The 27,761-nt window shown below is 36.6% G+C and overlaps 1 protein-coding gene across 4 annotated transcripts in view; it reads right to left on the reverse strand.

Moving 5' to 3' along the window:
- The window catches only part of GSTCD (glutathione S-transferase C-terminal domain containing), a 45,544-nt gene that overhangs the window by 11,390 nt on the left and 6,393 nt on the right, over window positions 1-27,761 (reverse strand). For all 4 annotated transcript variants that reach the window (XM_084203949.1, XM_084203946.1, XM_084203947.1 and 1 more), the window contains exons 4-7: window positions 24,881-25,135; window positions 24,180-24,273; window positions 527-642; window positions 261-305 (exon numbers count right to left, since the gene is read on the reverse strand). In XM_084203949.1, the coding sequence (XP_084060075.1) occupies window positions 261-305; window positions 527-642; window positions 24,180-24,273; window positions 24,881-25,135 (510 nt within the window). The remainder of the gene's footprint in view (window positions 1-260; window positions 306-526; window positions 643-24,179; window positions 24,274-24,880; window positions 25,136-27,761) is intronic.

The following is a 27,761-nucleotide window of genomic DNA, read 5'->3' on the forward strand; positions in this document are numbered from 1 at the left end:
TATACAAAATTATTAGCTGGAAACCCAGGAACAATTAAAGGCATTTAATACTTGCCAATATTAATCATCTTGAAAATATTTTATATTTTCCTACAACTTTTGTCTTCTCTGGAAAGCATCACACACATTTGGGGATTATGCTAAAAATTTGCATGTTTCAGACATAAGTCCTCTACTGAGACAACTGTGACTTCTATGCGTTCCCTCTACATACACATCTTTTTAGATGATTACCAGAAATCTTTTTATTGAGGATTTACCTGACATGATGGCAACATATAAGCAAGAACAATTCCAACATGGCCCTGTGAAAACAAAAACAAACAACAAAATCTGAGTCACTTTTCAGTGTTCTCTGTTGCTCACTCTTTATGTGATGAGCATCCCCACACCAATGAGAGAACCTTTGAAAGCAGCTAAAATTTCAGCATCTGCACATCTACTTTTCTTTGTGGCAGCAACCACCTAGCACTGCAAAGATGAAAGCTAAAAGAAAATGCACCACATTAACAAAAATATACATTACCCCTCCGCTGCAAAAATCCACAATCAAATCTCCAGGTTTCGCGAGCTTTGTCACTGCTGCTACCAAATTGTTCAGCTGCTGCTGCTTCCTGAGAGCCCGGTCTCGAGACATCTTTCCTGGGGATGACAGAGAAAATGCCTAAGTAGTGATCAGCACTCTCAACACTGACAGTTTTACATGGGTAACTGCAAAGCACTGCAAATGCAATTTATAGCTGGGATTAAAAACCACTGGAACACTTGCACATCTTAATCCGCTTCAAGCTAAATTAATATTTAACATATTAAATATTTGGTAGAATCTTCTCCAAAATTACCTTTCTAGTTGTTGCTGTTAATGTATCCTTAGGAACAAACTCATATAAACTTAATGTAAAGCAATCAAACTCATGTAAACTCTGGCCTAATTCTCCTCCAATCCTGTGATTCACGACCAGAGAGAGAGTTCAAACACATTCACAGTAAAGTTGTCAAAATAAATCCTCATTTACTGTATCTATATACACCATCCTTAAGCATTTTGGTTTTAAAACTTGTACTCTTTTTACTGTCAATTTTTACTTTTCATACTAACCACCCTATTTATTTAAATGACTGTATGTGCAAGGAGGTACTTCTCAAAGTGACTATTTCTACATAGCAAAGATTGGCTTTCCATCACATCTGTAACAACCAGAACTGGAAAAGCTATTAATTTCTTTCAAATGTGTTTGGAAAAGTCCAACACAGAGTTGCTTCAGATACAATGAATTGTTGAGTCAGCACTTATGTATTTGTAAGGCTGTGTTTTGTCTCAGTGGGGCTGAGTGCTGACAGACATATTAAAGACTCCTTTTGCTGGTTCAGAAAGCAGAGTTTGACACAGGTATTGACAGCTCATCTTCACTATAAAAAAAAGTGCTGAAACAACTTTTTAGTATTAAGTACAACTCCTGAAAACACCATCAAATTTTCATACTGTGAAAAATTAGCAAATAGATTCTAGGATTCCTAAAAATCAAGAAGTAAAATAGGCACAGGTGTCATCAGCAAAAATAGATCCACTACTTAGTACTCAGTTAGTTGACCTCATGAGTATTAAATTACTATGAAAAAGAATTTTTTAAGAATTAGCCTACAGTCATCAAAAACTCTAGCAACTAACTCTTCATGGTCACCAACTAACAAGGTTCATCCTCCTTTATTGTGCAGGCAATAAGTAGTAAATACTCCCTTGAAAGATGGATAAAATCAAGCTTGAATCAATAGGACTTTTGCCTGCTCTAGCTCTGTGTTTTGAGCTTGGTAGCCAGAATTACAGAAACACAGCAAGCTGTGATGTGGCCTGCAGAGAATGTTAGCTAGCATGGCTAACTAGTCCTTAATTGCAGCAAACAGGAAACAAATTCAACCAAAACTTCTGCATCTAAAAATACTACAGTTCACTTTGCATTTCACAAGTTCTGTGACTGTAAACAATGTTAATTGCTGTCTTCAAGAACAGTAAGAAAAAAAGCAGCTTGATATTTAGCCCTATAAGGCAAAACCTTGAAGAACTTGACATTTTTATACAATACACTGGAAGGCCCCATAAAATTATTTGCTTCCTTCATTGAGAGCCCAACCAACAGATTGCCATACAGTACCAGAAAAATTAATTTTCAATAAATGGTCACAACAAAAATATTTTATTTGGTTTCACAAATCCAACACTACTGTTAATTCAGCCCATGTCAAGCAGAACTTTAAGGTTTCTGTGGCATTCAGAGGTCTTGCACTTTGGCACAAATAACTATCAACTTTTCAGAAGGCAAAGCCCCCTTTATTTTTGTATTACCTTGGTCAGCATTCAAGTTCATATAAGCCTTCAGTCCTCAAATAACTCTTTCATATTTCTCAAGTTAAACTTCAAAAGTCATCAAAGTACCCTTAAAAAAACCACACCCCATATATCACTTCGAGGAATTTAACCCTATCCAGCTTCCAAATCCTACCACAGTACATCTGCAGATGCAGCTACCAACACATACATGTAACACAGCATGTGCATTCTCTTATTACATACAGTAGCATTGCATACTTCTATTGTTTCAGCACAAATATCTTTTTCATTCTACATAAGCCGTGGTTAACTAATTCAAATGACATGATTCTACTTTTTATGGAAATTCAGGGGAAGTGTATTCATTGCTATACTGTTTAAGTACAGCAAAAAGGTTCAGTAACTACAAAAAAATAGATACTGTTTTATTCTGAGCTGAGCAAGTTTTCCTTTGCTTTTTTTAATGGTAGCTCCTTATGATAATTCAGGATATTCTAATTATTTCCTAACACCCAAAATATCTTCTGCTAAACTCTTTTTGATACCTGTTGGCAGGTAGGGGGTGTTATTTGCTTCTTCGTTGTGGGGATTGTTGTACTTCTGTGTCATGGTGTTTTGTGTCTACACAGAGTATTAGTTACATTAATACAGTGGTACAGCGGTTCCCACGCAACCACTAGAAAAAGCAAAACTCAAAAAAGATGTAAGGAATCCAGCTCAGCTGACATTTATTTATAAAGAAATACTCTCAACAGTCAAAAACAATACTACCTTCTTCCAATGAACTCTGCCAAATCTTGCAATAAATACAATTAGCAAAGCAAGTAACTTTGCTGAGGTCCATTGGTCACCTTGGTTACTTGAACAATGTTCTTCTTCAAATTCAGCTGCTTTTATTAAATCTGTGTGGGCCAGTGCTGAAAGCTCAAGATCTGCCCTCCCCGTCTCCAGCCTGGGACCACATTCCAGTGGTTCCCTTTCCCTCCTCCCAAGCATTAACCTGTCAGCCTTCAGCAACATCTGTTCCCTACTTGTTGCATGACCACACCAGAGGGGAGAGGGGAAGTATCAGGAGATGGGCCAGGCAGCCTCAGCATCGTCTCCAAGGATGCCCTGGCAAAGACCCAGTGGAATCACAGTCTGAAATAGACACTACATCAAAAGGGCAAGAGGCATGCAGGAGGCAAATGTGTCTCAATTCTCCTCTATCTTTTGTAATAGTGGAGGGAGACAACTTTGATTGGGAGAAAAGGATGATTATATTTTTTGAGCACTACTTGGATTCAATACAGCAAATAGTGTGTCTGTGGCTTGTTCACTTGGGCATAACTCAAAGAAGGGGATCCAGCAAGCATGGCTGTTGAGAGAGAAGTTGGACCACATCCTGTACTGGGACTTGAATACTTCCTCATTGACATAAATCTGTCCATTTAAAAACAAAAAGTTACATTCTTACGGCCTCAGCATTGGTATTAAAGCAGACTTTCACTCCAGAGTAGCCATAAATCAATTAACACCACAAAATGTCTCTAATCAATTCCTCAGTGCAATCTAGATTGCAGAATGACACTGACCTTGGCTCTCCACTTATCAGGCTCAGTATAAATTGTTTTCCTTACGTTCAACTCCCTTACTGTTGTCAAGTAATTCAGTCTGGCTGTTTGAGTGATACTGGACTAAAAAGTATCTGTCACTGGAAGTCTGCCTCTTAGTTACAAAGAATATACTTCTTTACCCTGCGTGTTAAACCTAAGGGTCAGACTTTGAGCTCTGACCTGAATGCAGAATTCAAAGGCTGGCCTCGAAAAAAACCGTTTTAAAAAACCTGTTGAATTTGATCATTAAATTCTCTTAGAATGTGGGATACCTAATCTGCTGGAATTCACAAAGAAAATATCATCAAATTATCAGAAAAGTTTCACAGCTTTTACATGTTCCGTTCCATCAGAGTGTCCAAAATCTAATGCAACTAACTTACACAATAGGTGAAATTTCAAAAATCACTCTCATTGAAAAGTAAATGGAAACATTTAACTCTACACAGCTTCATGAAATTTTACAGTAGGTATTTAATTAGCATTTTTATTATGTTCAGATAATATTTCTGTTTAACCTACCTTCAGCAATGCAAAAGTCTAATTCACATTCTGGAAGGCCAGAGGGAAAAAATCATCAGAAAGAAAAGAAAATCTACTTTGAAGCATCACGAAGTACCAACTACCCCAGCAGTCAAAGCTCTATGCTGAACAACTTTTTTTTTATTATTTAGAGAAAACTACAGCAAACCCTAATTTTTTTTCTTTTTCATTCTCTTGATCTGGTTGCTTTACCAAGACTTTAGTCCCAAGGTATACCCAAAAGGAACCTGTAGGTGGGAAAGTATATGCTTTCTGGCTCTGCAGAGAATCTCAGAGTTACAATGTGCTATGAAGACAGAGGGGCCAGAGACCTCTGCATACTACCAGGAGAACTAAATCCTCACACCTTTCCAAAAGGCACATCTATGAGCTGCAGCAGAAAGATGCAGTTAACACAAGATGATGTGGCAACTCTGCTGACTTTCTGAGCAGTTTGAGCCCTGTTACTGCAGAGGTAAACAAAGAATTCTTTTCTGTACTACTACTTCTAGGGATGCCCAGGTTCTCTGTGAGGTGCTACACCATTCCATATGGCATGGGCCTCTCATTGCTTGTTGAGCTATGTCCCAGTGCTGCACTCCATATGTACACCGCGTAGCTTCTCACTGGCCTTCTCCAGGCACTGTGACACTGGCTCAGAAAGCCAAACAGCTTTTGGCACCAAACAGAACAGTTTTGTACTTACAAAGAGAGAGTGTAATAATTCTTGTAGGTTTTTTAAAGCACATGGTCATGACTGAGCCCCTCAGACTGCAATTCACTCCTTCTCTTTAACCAGGTATAAACTCCTATGCAAGGACAAAAGGATATGCTTTATTATTTGTGTCACCAAGAGACAACACTTACCAATCTTTTCTTTTACCCTAAATTTGGATATAATATTAAAAGAATTGCAAGATACAAAAGGAAGCTTGCTCACTGAACAATAATCATGAGAAAACAGTGTAAAGCAGAATAGCACCTATGGTAATCGCCTGCTTCCTAACTCTGCTAACACAGATGACTCAACAATCTATCACATTTTAGTTCTCAATGAAATAGAAGTCTATTATATTATAACTAAATTGATGTGTTTGTTTACAAAGGCTAAAACATTTGTTCAACCAGATACAAGATCAGATAGCTTAGGGTTATTATTGATTCATTTGCTCTTTCTTTACATTTGAAAATTGCTATTCTGATCTCTCTTTTAACACAGTGAATATGAAAATATCAATTTCCTCTTAAAACAGTTTTCTGATTTAAGTTCAAAAGTAATGGAGTTGGGGAAATTAAAAAAACCAAACCATCTAGTTCTGATTGTGTAAGTATTTCCTTACTTTTGCATCAGAGTTTTAATGCATTAGTCCTACCATGAAATATACCACTTTATCACAGACATTAAAAAAACCCACCCAGCAACACTAACCAAAGGGCTGTGCTTTTATTACTGTCCTCCAGACCTCATCTTCTTCCATTAAGTTCTCTCTCCATTCACTCTTGGAGAATTAAAATATGAGCTAGGGATTCTGTGAAAACACTGTTTTATAGATGAGGCTGCAATGCAGAAAACCTAATTTTCTTTTTTTTTTAATACTAACTTTTTGTGGAATAGCTTGTTTTACTAATATGCCTGTTTGAAGCAGAAACATATCCTGAAGGCCAGAGTGTATTTTTATGAATAAAAGTGATCAGCAGTCACATTTATCCACTCAGTTCAGATGTAGGTTGTTGGGCTTTTTTGTTGTTGTTTTTGTAAGCTTTTTTCCACCCTACTGGATGTTTATCAAAATATACTCTGGAACTATGGGGTTTGGAAACACCCCACATGCTATTACTAGTTGGTAAAAGGGCATGCAAATGCTCACTTTTTTAAGATGTAACAGGCACATATTCCAACTCTGCAGCTTCACATACTTCTAAAAGAAGCAATCTCTATTGAATGAACAAAATTGCTATTAAGTTGTCTTGGCATACTTGGAATGTCTATTCACCATTTCCCATCAGTGCACTGCATTAATTTAGTTCATCCCAACAAGTATTAGACTTTCAGGAAAGCTGTGTTTCGTTTTTTAACTAACATCTGAGAAGCTTGGGACTAAGAAATGGCCAACATTTTTTGCTTGGAGCCTCATTACAGCTGAGAACACATAGCTACTCTGCACTTGGCAGCTCAGAAGGCATCAGTTCCATTCTGCAAAGACCAGACTTGAAACTCTTGAGTGTTCCTGAGAAGCCTCAGAGAATGAGCAGCATTCCTAAAGTTACTCATGTGCACATATTGTAAAAATGGCCTTAGCATTCACTGAGCTGGGGGAAAACAAACAAACAAAGCCTCCTAAACGTTACAAATGAAGCCTGTAAACTACCCCTCTGGATAAGGTGCAGCATGCACCTTGAGTCAACAGGTAAGGCCAGAAAAGAAAATCCCACAGGTCACATTACTTTTTATTACCCAAAATTTTTTATGATGAAATGTGATGATGTTTTGGCTACAGCCCAGAGAGTAGGAGAAGAGAATGCTACAATGCATGATTTAAAATACATTGGGCAATAATCAAAAGGACAGGAAAGGCAACTGCACTCCATGAGAGCATTTTATTGGGCTTTTTTAGATAGGAGTCCCTCCTGATGTTACTAACCAATCTGCTCTTTATTAAGGCAAGCTGTGCAAAATAGTTTTATCACTTCAGGCACAAAAACCCCCTACGTCTCACATACACTATCTTGGTGTAGTCTAGAAAGGTCAGACAGCTATGAAAACTGACCCTTGACAACCCAAGCAGGAACTTGGCTTGCCTTTTTTTTTTTTTTTTTTTTTTTTTCATTGAAGTATTTTAAGCAAGAAAATAGTAAGGCATCTTTAAAAACCATAAAGACATACAGCCACTAATAAAAAGAAATGAAAATTAAATGTTGAGGTCCCTCTGAATGTAACTATGTTCTACTTTAAAAAGACTTTTGCTTTGGTTTTTTCCCAATTAATTATCTTCAAAACTTTTTTTCTAAATATTCAGTTAAAAGCAAACTAGAAAACAAAGACCTAACATAATGTTAACACATTAATCTACTGTTTACACTATTTTGAAACTATTTTGTACTACATTATGAAGCCTCTATATGTACTTAAATTAATGAGTGCTGTCCACATTAGTACATTTTTTCTAGCCATGCTCTTCCAAGTTTTTCACATTATAATGTTGCCAACAGCAATCTTCACAAAAATCATGTGTCCGCACCTTTCCCAAAACGTTAGATTAGTTCCAAAGTTCTCGGCTCCTACACATTAAAGCTAAATGACAATGTCTGTTCACCCCTCTTCTCATTTTGAAGCCTTTCAGATTCATACTTCCAAGCTATTTTTCTAGAATCCCAAAGATTAGGGAATTATTTTGTTTTAAAGATGTCATGACAGAATTATGGGCAAAACCAAAAGACTCTGCAGTCACCCTTCTTCCACTTCTTTGCACATGTATTCATATACTCCCTCTCTCCCACTCCTCTTTCTTCACCTTTCTGCCTTACCTTCACTCCTTTAGGGTCAAGATTCCATCAAGCCAGCTATTTTGCCTCGATCTAATGCTCCTCAGGGGCCCAAACCCACCTAACACTTATGGTGAGGTGTTTAAGATGTGAGGAGAAAGCACAGCAATGTAAAACTTAAAAAGTGAAAGATGATAAAACTTTTGGGGAAGAATAAAAGAAAGGGAAAAGCAGCCTGTGCTGTACTAAATGTGGGAAAAGGTCTCAAACCCCAAAAGGAGTGCTGTTCTACCTGTGCATAGTATTATACTGAATGTCAGCAACACCCAGGCTTGGGAAGCAGGGGTTGCTCACTTTCTGAAAAATATCTATCTTCAAATGAAGATGTCCCTGCTTGAGAAGGAAACCAGAATCAAATGTTTTGTTTACCTCTCAGAAGCCTAATATACTGATTAACAGCTACTGTCTTGCTGAGAAAGGGGAATTGAAGTCAGTTCTCACCGGGGACTGAGAGTGCTTGTCCTTGTAAAAACAGGAGAGCTCCTTCCCCAGCAGGCACCAGAGGCTGCTGCCGAGGTCAGAGCAAGGGCCAGAAGCCCCAGCCATTCACACTCACAGCTGGCAAGCAGCAGCTTGCCTGCAGGGGACCAGCTCTCAGCAGTTAAGAGGCAGCAGGAACAGAGATTTCCCTTTCTGAGCTCCTTATGCTGAATTGTTTATAACTGATTGTTAAGGAAAAGGTAAGGACTGAGTTGCCTCTGTACAGGAAGCTGTGAATTGCAGAATTAAAGGAAAGCCCAAAAGGCCCCTTCTAACATATTGTATATACAACCAACTCATGAATTCCCATCACCACCTCTAAATAAGAAAAAAATACATAATAGCTATATTGATAATTTGGATGATTCCTGTCTTTGATTTGCTTATCAAAAAGAGTAAGAGAGCCTGAAATAATAAATCAGAAACAAAAAAAAGCTGCTTGGAAGACAGACATGCTTCATTTAGCCCTTACGTGTCAAGCAATTGGACAACTGGCTGCAGGACAAACAGCAGGACTTTCAGCTTAACTTCACACATTATGCTTGTTTACTTTACAAAGATGGATGGCTGGAGGAATTCCTCCAGAACATCCTGATGAAAAGGAACTTCATCCTTGAAATTTCATCCTGAATTTCAGTCATTACAAAAATTAAATCCCACACTGCAAAGGTTTGATGACATTTCAAAATGTAAATAACATCATTTCACAATGGCTGTATATAACTTCCGAACAAAGGCATCCAAGTTGCACATGGGAAGGCCAAGCTTACACATTTCTCCATTCGCTGAATTCTGTCTAATCTACACACTGCAATTATTACAGCACTTATAGCTTGAGCCGGTATAAATCGGGAGTTTATGAAAATTTTAGGAAATTCAATCAAATTTGCTGTATGAAATGAGTGTCTTTGGTATTCATGTGCTTTATGTTACCTAAAAGGGCTGAAAAAACATTCAAGAGTTCAGAGGAAATACAGGAATTACTGAACTCCATCATAAGGTTTTAATTCAATAATAGTAACTCCTTGACCACTCAACTTTTTTCCTTTCATTTCTTTTTTTCTAATTAATTTTTGAAGCAAAGCTGGGGCAGAGTGGAATCAAAATGAACTGCAGTTTAGATAGCAAACACAATTACTTCCTTTGAATACATAGCTAAGTAGGATATTTTCTATACAATTTAAGTGAGCTTTGGGTAAGTGTTCTTTTAATCTCAGATGTTGAATATCAGTATTTGCTTGTGCCAGGTTACCAGTTTACCACTGTAAATGCTGATGATCAACATTAAAGTTTGTTTAACCTCCAGAATAAATAAACTTTTGCCATTAGTAGTTTGCATAACTGATTTCAGAAAAGCAAACAAACAAAACCACCACTCACAAAAAAAATTCAACCAGCATTTCTCTTTCCACGCTTTTTTCCCTCCAGTGCTTTCTCAGACTATGAAGGCACAATGAGTAAGCCCCAAGCTGCTGAGATGGCAGTCCCTCAGCCACGATTAAGTGCCCGTTACAGAATGCCTGCTGGGCAACTCTGCAGGTAGCATGCCACGGCCAAGTACAGCTCCTAAATTGCCCTTTAAAATGTCTAAGGTGCTCTTAGTAACCAGTTTGGGTTGAAACCAACATGTATCTCAGCATTCTCAGCTTGGAAAAGTGCTGTAACTATGTAGAAAGAACCAGACCACTTGCTAATCAAGACTGGCATTTACTATTAGGGAAAATAACTCAGGCTTTGTAACAAATGTATTCCTAAAGACAGCCAGGCCATTGGTACCCCACCACCTTTAAAGTTGTAACAGATATTTATCCACACTAACAGAATCAGGGCATTCTGCAGAATGCTTCTGTTCCAAGTGATCCTTTTCATTGTTGTCAGTAATCCAAATGACCCATTCAAATCCTGCCGAGTTAGGTAAAGCACTAATTGACAATAATCAGCACAAACAAATTATGATGCAGTGGAAGACAAACCAATGAAATAAACAAAAATATCCACTCCTTTCCTTTTAATATATAAAAATGATGGTGTGGTCATCTGGATCATATTTCATAGCAATAATGACCCATTACCAACTAATGCTACTTTATTGCACCCTTTATGTGAGAAAGATTGTGAAGTTAAACAATCTTGCCATAAATAGAAATTCTTCATGTCAAGTCAAAAACATGCAACATGAAGACAGCAGCATTTTATCTCCAGTTTAGAAGATGAAAATTAAATAAAATTTCAATGTGTTTTAATGCATTTCTGAAGGACTACAGACTAAAAAAAGGGGGAAATTCCTCTCAAATATCAGAAGTGGTCAGCTTATGCTACACAACCCATCACAAATACATTCCTAGAAGGTTTTCAGAGCAGGTATAAAATACCAATTAAGAGACAAGTTGATTGCATCAATTCAAAAGCTGCCTCGTGGTGGATTTTTAAAAAAATTCTGGCTAATCCAACGAAAGATAACCTCAGAAACACTGAGGAAAAGTTAGCTGTGCACACAGTTCTCCACTACCTACATACATGCTTGGCAAAAGTTCAGAAAAGGGTGTTTTGTTATTATAAGAAATAAAAGTACCCAAGCTTGAAAATACTGTCACAGGTTAATTCATTTTCCTGAAATCCAAAGCAGAGGAAAAAGTGAGTTTCCAAGACAACAAATACATAAAATTGGCACTTGTTGCCTAATCAATGGTTCTAATAACAAAAGGCTCCTTTTTCTTGTGTTGTAAGCAGCTTTGTGCCAGGTGGTCTTTTGTATTATTCTTACATAGTTTATGAAAGCAAATAATCGAGAAAATCCATAAATCCCTTCAACCATCTTTGAAACAGAGACCGGAATTTAAATGGGGTGGGGGGGGGGGAAGTTAATGAAACTGTGGGCACCAGCCCAGTACTGCACTGCAGCTCCCCAGGCTTTTCAAGTGGGAGCATTAGGAAACAAAGTCATGACTTCATCTGGCCCTTCCACAGAGAGCAACTTGGAGCAGCTGGCTGCAGACAAAGGGCAGCACTTTCTGCTTTACACATCACTTCTGTTTACTCTACAAACTACCAGCATACTTAAGGCCACCTAACTAAACAGAAAGGTCATCCATAAATTTATCTCCCATACAAAACCTTTGCACTAATTAGTTAAGGGAAGAAGTTGTACCAACAGTATCCCCTTCATGTACTCATTTTGTTACTTTATAACAGTTTTGAGAGGATGGAGACAGAAAAACTGCGCCACATGAACCAAAGTGAATTCAAACAGCTTGTTGAATTTCTGTAAATTGAAGCCAACAGAAATGAAAAATTATGAACTCTTTTCCAACAGAAATTAATCAGCTCTGTCAACTAAACAAAGACTCAGGCTAAAGAAATATCTGCCTTCAGAAACTTAAAAAGAAAATATATCTCCCACTAACTGCCAGAAGGCATGTTCATGGAACATCTGCCTTAATGAAAACATACAACAAAACATAGACTTATAAACCTAAGATATTCAAACAACAGATAATTATTTGAAGCTTGTTGCGTAGTGAATGGGCTCTGACACAATCTTTATGTGCCAGTATAATGTCAAAGGAGCCAAAAGCTGGAAAACAAACAAAAAAATCCAGCACAAAAAGTCATCCCAGCAATGGTTTTTTGGGTAAGACCTCGGGAGTCCCTAGTGCCCTTCTAGTGCAAAAACCATCTCAGAGCTCCTTTTCCTTCACCAGCACCAAATGTGGATAGAGTTGTGGTACTGGAGGTCATACAGACACATTTACTCTGTCATCATCTCTTAATGCTGATGCAGAAACTGATCTGATAGGTAACCAAGTATCTGCAGCTACAGACCCCATCATCACCCAATAAACTGTGAGAGGGGATGTCTAGCACTGAAACAAATGAATAATTTGTAGACTTTACAGCAGTACCTGTTGAAGAAATGCCTCAGTAGTGCATCTGCTAGGCACTGCCTCAGCTAGCAGTTCTTAAACATAAAATCTGTTCTAATATATATGAGCACATATTTCTGATAAATGACTATAGGAATGCTTCACATCATTTAAAAATGAGGACATTCTAAAATCACTACATAAGGAGGAAAATAAAACCTCTATACTGTAAGGACTATGTGGTATAGTTGAACAAATTTGGCCTGTCACATGTACACACACACAAAAGGCTTAAGGAAATGCTTATCAAACTCAGATAGCAATAATCCCCTCCAGAATGGGATTGATAGTTTGCATGTCCTGTTACCCCACTGTCCTAAGTCTTCCTATTGACAAACTCCACACAGAAGAATCTGCAAAATTCCTACTGCATCCCATTCTACGTACAATGTACACACTGCCAGCCAGCATTCTTTCTCTGGACTTATAACTGTGCAGGGAATTGAGAAGAAAAGATCCCAGTAATACTGGTCTCAAGGAAATAAAAGCTCCCCTAAGTAGGTGAAAGGAACTGAGAAACACAGGGATCCTTCACCTTTGCACGGACCCCACCTTTGAGAGCAGGGCACATCCACACTCCTGTTGGGAGCTCTGAGACAGATGTTCTGCAGATGCTCGAGCCTTTATTTACCCAGAGAGCAAGGGAAGCATTTGGAGAACAGTAAGCTAATGGGGTATGGAGGCTGTGTGCAAATTCTCCTCAAGCCAAAGGGACAAAACTGTTCTGACAGTAACTAATGCAGCACAGCACAAAACCTAACCCACAGTGAGAAGGTTCATCAGTCAAATCATTGGTGTTATACAAATAAAATCCTTAAAATGGGTGTTTCTGCTTTAAGAGTGGGATCATTTTGAGGCACTTCGATAGGATTATTTTACTTAGACCACTTTTGGAGTAAACCAAGCTGAGAAGATCCAAAGTCAGAACAAGCATATCTATAACAAAAATTATATTGCAATTACATGGAAAAGTGCTTATTACAAAGGAGGAAAAAGACTGTATGGGACTACAGAAGTATCCTTAACTGAGTATTCAGTAGTTTTAAGAGGTATTTTTAATACAAAAAGCCATGAAAATCTGAGCTGCAAAATAGTAATCACAATCTCCATTGTGTACCTGCATAATGGCAAATAAAATTGGCAGAAAAATGCAAGATAGTCTACAGGCATTGAAATTTGAGGATGGAAGAGAATCAATGGTTTTCCATTCAATTCCCCTCTTAAGTACAAAGGAATTCAAGATCCTTTGATAAATCAAAGTCTGTAAAGCCCATTTCTTCTCTTGCAGCTTTATACAAAAAATATAATAACAAAGTATGCTTCTAATTTTACTCATGCAGCAGCCACTGGATGTCTTACAAATGGACAACAGACCACATTCTAATCAGATTTGAATTCTCAATAAAGCTGTATTGAGTTAATAACTAAAATATGACAGTGCTGGGGTTTTTCTTTTAATTAATTAATTAGTACTGACAATACTTCAGAAGAATTAGTTGAGCACTGTGCTCTGTCCCTCTCTGACACACAACAAAATTAAATGAAATATAAAATTCCTGCAGTAGGGAGCACTCACCTATGAATCATAGTTCTGATACAAAACAAATAACTAGTCTTAATGCTTGTTTCTTCAGCATTGTGCATACTACACAGTAGCAAATCTGAGTCATTTTAATGAACAATATAAAATTTAAAAGTCATGATTCTACTGAAGATCTTGTTGCTCAGTTTTTACATTACCTCAGCAGGACTATTTCTTCTCTGAAAAAAAGTACAGTGAGGTTCCAGTGAGGAAGCTCTACAAGCCACTGCAAAAATTAAATTTACTAAATAAAAACGAAGTCAAAAGAGTGTTTCTTTATGTCTGTTTAGCTAGCTTAAGAAACAGACAGTTTTAAAGCAACTATTTCCATATTTATTAAAATTATCAACAACTTATTCAAAAAAAGCTCTACATTCAAAAAGAGTCTTGAAGTAGATATGAGATACTACCTAATTATTCAAGATTAATTTATCCTTGCAGGACTTTCAGGAAAAAATATACCACAAAATCTGCTCATGATTCCAACAGCACAATCATGAACAAGTGCGTCCACCTAAACCTGCGTGTTTTGAATATGACACAAACCCAGGCAAAGTGCAATCTGCAAGCAACTCCAATGTTTTGCAGAAAGTTACTCCTGTGATTTTCAGTCCCACTGCTTGTCATTGTAACAACCTACCAACCTGATCTTTACATGAAATTTCTGACCTTGTGGCTCAAATAGGAGTTCAACACTGATAATCTCTGCCATATGTTCTACTTGCTCCCTACAAGTGGGAATCAGCTGTGACCATGATCTTCATGGCACAGTTAAAAACATACAGAAGTGCAAAATGCATGTATTCACCACAAAAAAACCCCAAAACATTGACAAATTGGGCAACACAAACAAGAACAAACCAACCTTGGTTTACAAAACAATTAAGATGCAAAGTGTCAAGAAAGCCTGACTGAAGGTATGATTTATTTTCTGCATTATGCCTTACCTAACATCATCCAGCTAAGTTACAGAGAGCTTATAATGCCAATATACATCAAGTGAGATCACAAGTGGGCCAAAGCATCCGGTAACAAGCGCAAGCAGAGGAATGTCAAATACGTGCTGCAGATAAGATGGAAAGCAATCCATTTGGCAGATGGTTTTGAGTAGCATAAAATAGAGGATTAAGAAGTGTTTTGTCTCAGTTCAGGTTGGGTTTTTTGGGGGTTTGTTTTGTTTTTAGAGAAGCAGATTATTTTAATGAAGAAATCATTTTCAGGCTTTCAAAAATGATGAGAGCATACTGAAGAAATAATTGCAGTGCTTCACAAAAATTGTCAGGTAATAGACTGTGCTCAAAAAAAATACATTATAGAACACTAAAAATTTTGAAAGATGGCTATATATCCATTTATGTTTGCCTTCATAATCATATTCTTCAATACTCACCATTAGCACATATAGAAAAGCTATACATGATGGGTAAAGAAACAAATTAGCAAGAAGAATAAATTCAGAAGCTGTTCAAAAGTAAACATCCTTTCTTAACCCTTGATTCTAAAAGTTATATATAAAACCACAACAAACCTCCTGGTTACAAGACTTCACAGTACTTACTTACAGTTTTGTAATAAAAATATGAGGCATGATTCAAGATATTATATCTACAAATTGACTTATTTCTTGCACAAAACTAGCAAATATTGTGCAAGTACTGTGCTGTTTGCTAAAAACACTGATTAATTAAATCCCCCTGAACTTGTACCAAAACTCATGACCCCATCCAGGATGTAGCATGAAATGCTAGCTCATGGCAGTCCATGACTTGCACCAACATTTCTCCCTGTCTCAAGCTATGAAGGACAGAGAAACAAAACCAGTTTCCATATGCAGCCTTTAACGTTACATATCCAACCTAGAACCATTTACCACCTGAGCTGATGTCAGTGCAGCCTTAAAGACACCAGGTACAAAGTTTTGAACAGCAAGGAGTGTCTGTATAAAGCAGCAGAGCTTCAGAGTCCATTTTTACTTTTGTCCAGCATACTCTGGTTCCTAACAAATTCAATTCTGCAGAAAACAGGCAATGCAACCAAGAGCCAAGGTAAAAAGTTTATCCAGTTGAGCTTCATGGAAGCACTCAGAAGTATCTTAAACTTTGAGGTGAGAGGACATTCTTTTGTTTCTTAATTCTTGTCACTAAAAACACCAGAACAGATGGAAGATCTGCAAGTGGGATATTCAAGAGCATTTAAACAGATTTAAGAGCCCTTCACCAATCAGATACATCAGAAAATTCAGGGAAAGTGTCTGATGGAATGACTACATTAATGATACCTCAACTGGTCTACTCACATGAGCCATTCAAACACCAGTACAAAGACCAACAACTCCATGACAGACCTGCAAAACTTTTAAAGCCCAAGCTGAAATACAAGCACCATAACTCTCTCCTTTATCTCTGGATGCTTAGATCAATATTCTGCACGAGAAGGGGACAAATTTCATTGCTTTAGATTAGGTTTGACTCATTTTAATATTGAGATTATTCTCCAATTCTTCTCCACTTACAGAATAATCCTACAAACAGATGAACTTCCTACTTGCCTTTGCTCTTCAATGCTTTAAAAGTTTCTAAAGGATGTGAACTCCTTTTGATATTGCTATGGTAAGATGCCAGAAATTTGACATGAGACATGAGCCAAAAATTAACTTTTCAGAAGCATTTCCAAACCATCTGGAGAAGAGGCATTTAGAGTACAAAATAATTAATACCACCTTCAATAAAACTCTAAACATACAGTAGTCTGGCCTTTCCTTTGTGTAATTAAAATTTTTGAAAGCATCAAACTACTCAGAACAGATAATGAATCATTCAAAGTAATTTTATGGGCTTTTTTAACACTATGAGGTTTGGGGTTTTTTCTTAAACACAGCAGTACTGACTTCCTCAAAACTGCTGATTAGAACAACTGCGCATAAAAGTTGCCTTCAGGAAAAGCCAAAATCAAACTCGTGACCTTATCCAATGTAAAACTGTATCCAAATCAAGTAATGCATTCATGGCTCTTAACACGAATATCCAAAACCAATGAACGTGCAGATGGAAGCCATAAGCAACTCCAAGAGGCAGAAAAATTCCCCCCTAACTCACACTTTGTCACAGCTGATTTATGGTTTGGAAACGAATTCCGTACCTCAACTCTGCAACACAGCAAGCCTGGGGGAGGGAAGAAGAAGGTGAATGCAGCCCCTCGCACAGTGCTCTCCTGTGAGCACCAACATAACGTCCAAGGTACATCTCATGTGCTGGGATGAAATATCCTGTGATTCATCAACTCCTTAAAAAATGTCAGTGAACAGCTCCCAGAAATTCCCAGAAATGCTGCACAAAACTTGACAATACCTTGGCAATGATTCTGACGTTCTCTTCTACACTTGTTCTACACTTGCAATGTACAAAATTGTGATGATGGAAAATAAGTTGTTCTAAACATGTTTGCCTACATTTCTGTGGGAAACTGTTTCATTTAATAACCACAAAATAAAACTCCATTTTATTTACTATGACTATTTATGAATGCACATAAAATCTGGACAACCACAGACCCTGGAAACTACCAGTAGCCTTAGAAATAACTACTTGAGGATATTAAATACTAAGTAGGAGAGATTAATAGAGTTTCAGTAATCAGGTGAAATCAAAACTGCAAATTAAGAACACAGCTTGAATTATCTATTCACAAATAATCTAATGGGTTCTCCAAAGATCATTACCAAAAAAAAGAATTAAATCATCTATGAAATATTTCAACTTCCAACAAGTCCTACTTTTCCCCCAAAGAAACAACAAATAATGTTTTTAAAGGACTTAGCCCCAAAACAAAATATTAGTGTCAATAAACTTGAGTGAGGACATAATTTAAATTCTTTTGATGTCTTTGCACTATTTTGTCACTGAGAAAGAAAAGGAGATACACTTGGACTCAGTTTCATTTGCTTTCTAGGTTGTAATCTTTCCTGTGCATAAGCACAGAGACTATACCTTCCTTCTCATACTTAGTCAATCTGATCTTATCCTCTGTGTAATTTCCCAGTGCCTTTATTTCTGAAAGTAAGAGTATATCAAGAAGAGAATTCATAAGAGGTTCAATTAAGAGAGAGAATCTTTTTTGCCTTGTTTCTGGGGCTCATTTTCAATATTTTGCTCCTGTGCAATGTTTAGGCCACACAGCTCTTCACATTCTGACTTTTCTTTCCTTCTGACTTCCACTTCTACTTTCCTCCCATCCTAATGAGGATGGTCACGTATTTTCCTGTGCTCAGAGTGTTGCTACAAAATAAAAAATTAGTGAGTTACTGGTTAGTTCCTTTACCTCCTTTCATTTGTCTATTTTTTCTTTTAACATAGTCAGTAAGTTATTTCCCTTTCCTCTGAATTCCAGACATAAACTAGCCTACGATGCTATCATGTTTTTTAATTCCAAAACATTGGCCCTTGAACTATTGCAGTATTTATTGACCAATTAAAAAAATCTCTTGCATAAATCTCTGCATATTGTTACTTGTAAGCCAGAAAAGAATTTCCAGAAATTTCAATTAAGCTCCTCATTTCCTTATAAATATCTTCCCAGAATTACTCCTTTTCCCCAAAGAATAAAAAACTCCAGCAGAAGTTGAGTTGATCAACTTTCTCTCTCCTTCACTCCCTGCTCAGCTGTTACCTCTTTTCTCAGGCTTGAAAACTTTCAAGGCAGAAATTGTTACTCTGCTATGTGTTTATACAGCCTCATCCATTATTGCTTTCAGGTGTACTCCAACACAATGAAAGTGTCAACTGTTAAATTACCAACTCTAATTCAAAAAGGGGGGAAAAATGTTTTAAATCACTTTTTACAACAGGTGATCCCAAATTTTGGGACTAGAGATTACTGAGCTGAAAACTGCCACATAAAAAAGCCTCTTTCTCAAGGAAGACTCCTTAGTCCAGGGCACAGCTCCATTCACCCAGGTACAGCTCCATATGCAAAGAGATCGTGCTGCCCTCCTGTGGTTTGTGAAGATTTTAAGTTCCAGAAGTCACACACAGAGCTGAGAAAAACTCTGATTCTGCCCTTGAAAGATGGACTGCATAGATAAACATTACACTTTGAAGAAAGTAAAAAAGGCAAAGAGCTGTTGCAGGGGTATCAAAGGTCTCCTGATGCCTCTGCCTGAAAGGACAGCTTAGACTTGGCAGAGGAAACACAGATCAGCCATGTTAAAACTCACCTGTCCCTCAGTTACAATGTGCAGAAAACAGCAATAAAAGTGACCTACAAAAATACTGCAAGAATGGGTAAAATCCCCATAAGTTTAAATTCTTGTGTTGATTATGCCACATAGGTAAGTGAACGATGAATCCCCACACTCTGGGATATGGCAAATGGGTGACACAAAAGGACACAAGCTGTACACCCCCCTATCTTTGATGTAACTGGGATTTAAGTCTAATCACAAAACATACAGAACAATCTTCAAATAAGCAGTGAAGACATTTTAGAGCAAGAAATACCAGAATACTGAAGCAGATCAAATATCCCTTTTAAAGTCAAGATTGGTGCTACAGAAAATCAATTTAAATTTTACAGAAATACTAAGATACTAGTAGATTCTGGAAAAAGATTATGAAGAGTAATGTCAACAACAATTTAACATTTTATCCAATAGCATATCTAGAATAGTTGGAGACAGAAAAGTGTTAACTCCTCCTCCTTCTAAATCTTTCTAATTAATACAAATATGATAAATATGTCAGCACTGCTTTCTCTACAAAGTGACACTCTGTAGCACCACATCACTCATAAGTACACCTATCTGACCATTCAAGGATATTAATTTCTATATTTCTATTCCCCAAAAATACCTCTGATGATGATTTTGAGCCATGTTCAAAAGAAAATGTCTTTTTGAATCATATTAATCATAATATGCTGGACATTGTTCCACACCATAACTGCTAGAATGGATCAGCATTCCTTCACTCCTCAGTAGTATTCTTCCACAAAAAATGACCTGCACCTCCATGCTGTGGAGTACTTAGTAAAATGTAACCTCTAAACTTCTGATTTAAGACATGAATAATGTAACTTTGGGGCTCTGTGATCCCATGAATAAGGTACACAGAAACATAAAAGGGAGAAGGAAACTAGTAAACTCTACTACAGTTATAACAGGAGTAAAAGAAAGACCAAACAGTTTAAGTGAAACAAAGGGCAGAGTTACTTAGCAGGCTACTTAACATTTATTAAAGATTTTTGATTAAGATACAAAAAATTAATTTAACAACCTTGTTAAAAAACATCTGCTAGGCACCTATGAGTTAATGTGTTTGGGGTTTATGCCCTTCCACCTGTCTAATAACTTCAGAGACAAAAGAGAAAAAAACCTCACAGTCTAACAAATAAAACTTATTTTTCTGTATAGGGCAGATCACACTCTAATTCTATGCAGGTGAATCAGTTTAGGGCACTGACTATGAAGTGCAGACATTCTGTCAAAGTTAATTGCGGATTAATCAAGAACATGCTTCAGCCATCAGAACCAAGACAACTGTGAATTTACAAAAACAAATCATTATGAATTGTCTTCAGTGCTCAAACCATAAATCTGCAACACATTTCAACTGCCAAACTGCAGTATTTATTTCTTTAGTATGTTCAGTAAACAAACACAAACCACAACAGGACTAAAAAAGCCTACACTGAAGTTTAGGTACAGTACTCTACAAAACAAATCTCTCCAAAGCCTAATAAACTCCCAATTAACAAGGATATGTGAACTGTAAAAATCATACCTCCAGCAATCAGACCTCACCAAAACCTGAACTTTTGTTTTAAGAGATATTCAATATGAAGCATGAAAGCTTCAGTAATTCTCTGAGGGCTTACACTTACTCCACAGAGCAAGACACCTGAAACAAAGGTGACACCTTCCAGTATGACTGTCAGCCACATGAAAGTCCATCAATCACCCATCACAACAGGATTTTACAGAGCAGGCCAAACGCCAAGGACAATGTGTCCTCAATGGAATCAAAATGCAGCTGTTAGAACTTGGTATCATTCTTTCTAGTGTGATTTTTAATAAGATACACTAGCAACTGTTGTTTTTTCCTTGAAGATTTTGAATATTTCAGAGGCTGTAGGCTTGTCATTTAGATCAAAACATCGCTTAAGAAAATGCAACAGACTTCAAGTAAACATAAATATACTGAACTTGTACTCCTTATAATGCATATGCATTGATTTCTTGAGGCATGGAAACTGGCTATGTTTTCAAAGACTATTCATTTTAGTAAATCATTGCGCCTAAAAATCATTACTACATACTAATTTAACATGCAATAGCTTTGCCACCTGTCTCCAAATAGGCATTATAAAAATATAAAATAATTCATTCCCTTCCCTTGTTTTGCTGGGTAACCCAAGACAAACACAAAAAAAAAAAAGGGAGGAAGAGTACAGTAAGAGTAGGAACAGTGTACATTGTCATCCATGAGTTATCTGGTTTGGTGACATGCCTAAGTTATTATTTCCAGTTAAACCTGAAGAATTTTTTGCCTAAAAATTAGTAATTGCATTCAAACTTCCATAAAAATTGTACTCAGGCCAACTACACAATGTTATATTTCTGAACAGTCAAATGATCCTAAGAAGTCACACATGAAATACAAAGTTTTGCAAGAATACTTTTTTTAAGGCAAGCCAGTAAAAGATATACCGGTGTTGCCTATATTACAAAAATGAGCATTTTTGCTTTCTCTGTGTTACTGAAAATGATTTACTTCTCAAGTATGTATCAAGAATGTGAAGCAACCTGGCTGTATTGCCATGACAGGTTTTCCAGATCTTGAACTGCAAAATATAATGCACACACAATTGTGGTTTAAACTTATTTAAATGAGTGCAGCAAAACTGTAACTTAAGGGGAAGTTAATGAGAAGCAGCTTCAGTTGAATTTCCCTTGGATTGTTACACCCATGTGGCTTGCAGGCAAAGAGCTCTCTGATATGGAAAGATCAGCTGAAGAAGGATGAGTTCCTGCTTCAGGATGCCTGAGTCACTGAAAAAGGCTAAAACACTATTAAAAAAATCTTCAAAGTCTTTCAAAGAGTTCTGACCGGCTTGAAAGGGAAATAGAGAACTTTAAAGTGTTTCTTTAAACTCTTTTTGTTTTACAGAATAAATGACTGTCTGGATTTAATTTTATAAATACAGTTGCTTTTAACTTTCAAAATAAAATAGACAATTTGCATATCTTGATTAGCAAAAGTTTTCATAAAATGTCAGCTCCCCTAAACCATCTTTGATTTTTAAGCATAATGTATTCTCAACTCAGAAAGCATCTTTCAAGCCAAAATATTCAAAAGGTAATACCAATACAAAGAGCAGAACAAAATAAGAATGACCTGGCTGCACAAAAAAAATCCCAGAAACAATCTGGATATACTCCAGATTGTTATATATCAATTTTGACCATTTCAAATCAAATAGCTCTGCATCTAATACACCATTTATTCCACAATTATAATATTATTCAGTTCTATGAGCAATTACAAACAACTTTAACATGGACACAAAGTCACAAACTTTTATATTGCTTAGAAGACAATTACATCATTAAGTGCCGTTCCTTTCATTAAAATTATTTTTTTTTTATGATGAGGGTTAAAAAATTTTCAACATTTTCTTTTCTCTGTTGAGAGGCTGCACTACAATAAAATATTCTTTACTTAATAACAGTGCTGGAAGCTGAAGCTAATACTGATCCTTCAGGATTGCTGTTTGGTAGCCACCAAGACCTTTTAATCAAAACATCGGTTAATTCCACAGAACTGGAACACCATGCTCTTTGTTACCCTTCTAGCCCGTGTTATTCAAAGGTACTTAAATGTCAAAGATGTTTCTAAATTACAAATGTAAACACCGTTTTACTCTGTAAGTAAACACCATCTCATGCATACTGTTACTGAAATGATGGTTCATTTCAAATGAAATACCACAAATAAAGCACTTCTTTTAAGATTTTTTACTTCCTGCTTAACAAGTACTTCAACTCATGAGAAAAGTAATAAGGCTTTGTAAAACTGTAGATCAGTTACCTCTCATTCTTGAATTTCACAGTTGGATAAGAAAAATCAATTAACAAAAAACTGTTTTAAAGAAAAAAAATCCTGTTTTTAAAAAATCTCTTTTTTTGTCTGTTTCACAGTGAACACAATGTTTGAAGAAAAAAATGTAACAGTAGCAAAAGCTTCTATCTCCATATATCCTGAGTAATAAAGCAGCAAATAACAAGGGTTATCACCATCCAACCCCACATTCACACACTTTCCCCTTCCCTTGAATGTGCTTTGGATTAGCCTAAAGGAAGCACCTCTAATCATCTCCAGCCAAACCGATCTTAATACTCACAAAGCCTTTGCAGCAAGTAGGAAATGAAGCTGAAGACAATGAATCCATTCACACACACAGGACCAGGAACACAAGCAAAAACTCCATGACTGACTGAAGTTCCAAAAAGGAATGAAACCCCCTTTCTAATGCTGCCTAATAAAAGTACAGAGAAGATGTTGCATGTCTTTGTTGGTCACAAATTAAATATAATCTCCTCTTTTCCAAACCTCACATGTAATCAGCAGTTGCACAGTATTTCCATTCAACAATCTTATTTCAACAAGCCCCTCTTCCCAAAATTTTCAGCTTCTGCCTTGCTAGGGAAAAAATGAAAATATTTCCTATGATGACATACATCAATACAGGGAAATAATCACATGATGTATCTTATTTTCCTTCTGTCTCACATTGTGACCACCTACACTTTATATACACCTACACTTTTCTTCTGACCTGCCATCCTCTCTTTACCATCAGTACATACTGACAACTAGAGTAACTTTATTCCTATGGAAGGTATCTATGGATGCCTTTACTTCTATGGAAAACTCAACACAACGAAGCACTGAGCTTGGCTAGGATTTTTGGGTTGTGTCACCTGCTGACTGAAATCAAGGCCAATCTCTTGTTCCCAGTTTGCTCATCAGCTGTTGATGACCTGAGGAAGTTATGTCACCATACGTCACAAACAGACTAATACAGATTTGAAACTGCTTACCTGTCTTAGCTCTGAAACATACTGAAAACTGGCATATTTTCTTGTGAAACAGTAAAATAGCTTCACAGAAGAAGACCCTGTTAAATACACACAGAGATATACAAACTCTCACCTTCCCCCGGACTGACTGCAGATGGAAGACTGGTCCAGTCCAGGGTCCAGCTGGGGCATGGATGAGGAGAAAACTTTGCTTCAATTCCATTTTCCTACATGAAAGAAGGAAAAAAATGAGACCATTTACCTACTTAAGATGGTATCAAAATTCTCACTAAATTTAACAGCATCAGATCAAACTGCAACACTGTCAGTTTAAGTGAAACTGAACAGGCAGATGACTCTAAATTATACAACATTGAAATTATGTATTGCCCTCATTCTCACAAAAAAGCCCTCCTAAGTTTTTTTAGGAAATGCTGTCAGCTTCAATGCAAAAAATAAAAACTGAACCCAATTGAAAGGTTGGATAATGAAGCCAAGCATAAAAGTAACAGTTTTTTGTCATTCTTTATATAAATATCTTTAAAAGATAAATACAATATTGCAATTCAAACAAAAAGTTACTTTGATTATTCAGAATTATTGATAGGGCTCCAGCAGTCCTATTTTTTCCCAATTCCTGAATCAATCAAATACCAGAAGAGAAGAAAAAAGCAGAATCACTTCTAAGTCAATGCATATCAGATTTAGGACAAGCAAAGCGTATTAAACTGTTCAAGGCTGTCAAAATTAGCTTGTACAATTCTAATAAATTCTACCTACTCCAAATCAAACAAATACGGCTATAAAAATAACTCATTAAAAAGCTTAAATTACCATTAACTTAGTCATGGTTGGCCTTGGACCACCTATAAAATTACTGGCTTCATGATCCTCTTCTAACTCATCAGGAGCTGAAGCAGAGTCCTGTAGCTGCTCCTCAGGAGCAGACACCAGCTCTGGAAGCTGTAGAAGCTCCATATTGCATTTGCCAGCAGCTTTCTTTACCCCAGGTACTTCTTGAACTCTTCGATACCAACTGGATATCAGTGGCAAGTTTACCAGATTTTTGCCTCGCTTCTTGCTGGAAACCTAAAATAATAAAATGAGAAAGTCAGTGGCTACTGTAAATTTCTTACTACAAGCCACCAAAAGGCACAAACTACAGGAGTAAACTCAGCTCCACGCTGAGCACAAGCACTGACAGCATGATGGCAATCAGCTGGTTCAGAGCTCCAGGTGAAATTGCCAGTTGCCCATTTAAACTTTCTCTGCAACTCCCATTTGCTTAATAGGATGAAAAGGTTTACATGACCAACTTAAATCATAATTTCAGTCAGTAACAGGAAAACTCCATAAAAATAATACTCTTAAATATGTGCTATTTCCTAACATAGGAACGATTAGTTTTGGTTGGTCGTTAAGACAAAAAACCCCAATGCAGTAATTTGCAATGAACACTGAACTCCAAGCATGACACTATGAAACCTGAATGGTCTTCCACCAAAAGCTGTTTTGCTGGGAACTACAAGCCTGAAATACCTATGTGATAACAGGCATACATTACCCTCGGTCTTTATTCAAGTCTTTGCACTACATCTGCGGCTTTTTTCTAATTAGTATTGAATACTTATTTTTAATCATGAATTACTTTTCAGACTCTTCATATTTTAAGACTCTTTTCAGACTTCATATTCATAAGTTCATATTTTTATACAAAAATGGTAACTAGTATATTTATTTTCTGAACTAAGTGTATGTGATTATGAGTTAATGTGACCTCCAATAGAAACTAGAATTTTAACTGTAAAAAATGAAATAAAAACATTTCCTAAGTAAGAATATGTTGCACATATTTTAAAAAAATATGCCCAAATCACATTTTAAGATGAAGTCCAACTACTTTTAAAAAGAATGCACTTGATGAAATTAAATAACTTTTGTTTAGATTCCCAAATGTTCTAGAACAACGGAGATCATCCTCTTACAGGAGAGGTTGTGAAGTCTCCTTAGAGACACTCAAAATATAACTGGACATGATTCTGGGCAGCTGGCTCTAGCTGACCCTGCTCTGAGCAGGGTACTTCGACAAGATGAGCTCCAGATGTGACTTCCAACCTCAATTATTCCAACTTCAACTATTCTGTGATGCTGTGCCTGCTTTAAACAGAAAATTAAAAATCATGATTACAGGAACAGGCAGAAAAGGCCATGCAAAACCTACATTCTTCCCCGGAGCTGTCCGAAGAACAGAAATAGAAATTGGTAAAGAACACTTGAAATTACACAAAATTTCCAACAGCTCTCCTGCATGCTGTGTTTATAATATGCTAAGGGTAATCACAAGTAATTAGCAATAGCTAAAGGAGCAAAAGGATGAACTGTGCAACTTTACTATCTAATTTAATAACCTAATAGTAACATGGGCAAAACCACATTAATTCAGCTAAGGAAGAAGTCTTTTGGAAAGCAATTCTAAGAGGCACTGTTACACTTGTTATCAAGTGTTCTAAATTGTATTTTAAAAAGCGAAAAGTGTTTTTTTCCCAAATGAGGATCTGAGCTTTTGTTATGGTTCTATTAATTTTCAATAGTTACAACTAACAGAAGACATAACAAAGGTAACCTCAGAATGATAACAGCATTGAAATGAGGTAATGAAAAACAACCCTTCAGCTGCATTATCTTATTTTTGGTAATTATAATTACAATCACCTAGTCAGGTCTCCTCATATTAATAGGATGATATTTTTCAGACACATACTCACTTAAGACTTCATTATTCACACCCTTAATTCAAAGTGGAACTGCAACTACAGTGATTTTTTTTAAACACAATCCAGGAAGTCCAGTTATACTAGTGACAAATAGCACTTGAACACAGAATTGAACTCTGCGACTTCCATCAACAAGAGCAGTTTCAACTCATGGCCTGCAAGAAGCTTTCAGATGCAAGCTTTTCAATTTTGATGACAACTGTAGGCATCAAGGGATAATTGCTTGGAAAATGATCATTCACCAGAGAACAGAAATAAACAAACATTATCCCAGAGCTCTGGTAAATTAGGTAAAAATTAAATTGAAAGCCAGGTTTTCAGGGCAATCCTTGGGGTCAGCTAACACAAGTGTACTGTAAAATACCTAGTTCATGAGCTGCAGAACACCAGGGCAAAAGGGTAACATATAAAAAGTCAATAAAGACAAAATTCTTGGCTGCTCACAGTACAACCACAGAATGATCCCAACTAAGTTGTTGAAATCAATTAAGCACCTGATGCAACAATCTTCTCATGCCTAGCACCAGTAAATCAAATATTACTCTAAAAAGTTATGCTCTTATTTAAAAAGGTCTTGGACAAACAAAGGCTGAAATACATTAAAGTTTTTTAAATAGTAAGAAAGCATTTTGTCTTAATACTTTTGTTTAGTATCATCCATACAGAAGTTGCTGTTCACCTCCAATTATGTGATTTGCAAAACAAAGCAGAAGTGAATTAAGAAGCATTTCTGTAGAATAAGTCATTCTCTCAATTCAAAAGCAGCATACTGCTATCATCATACAGAAATCCACTGAGGATGATGATAATGGTTAAAGAAGTTATAAAGTGGACATTTGTCACATTATTAATATTTGATAGTCATCTCTATTTTTGAGACTGTTATCCTCAATCTGACTAACAGCATCTCCTCCAGGAATTCCATTTGTTTTCAAACACCA

The sequence above is a fragment of the Fringilla coelebs genome, assembly GCF_963513975.1.
Source record: "Fringilla coelebs genome assembly, chromosome: 4".
NCBI classification, from domain to species: Eukaryota; Metazoa; Chordata; class Aves; order Passeriformes; family Fringillidae; genus Fringilla; species Fringilla coelebs.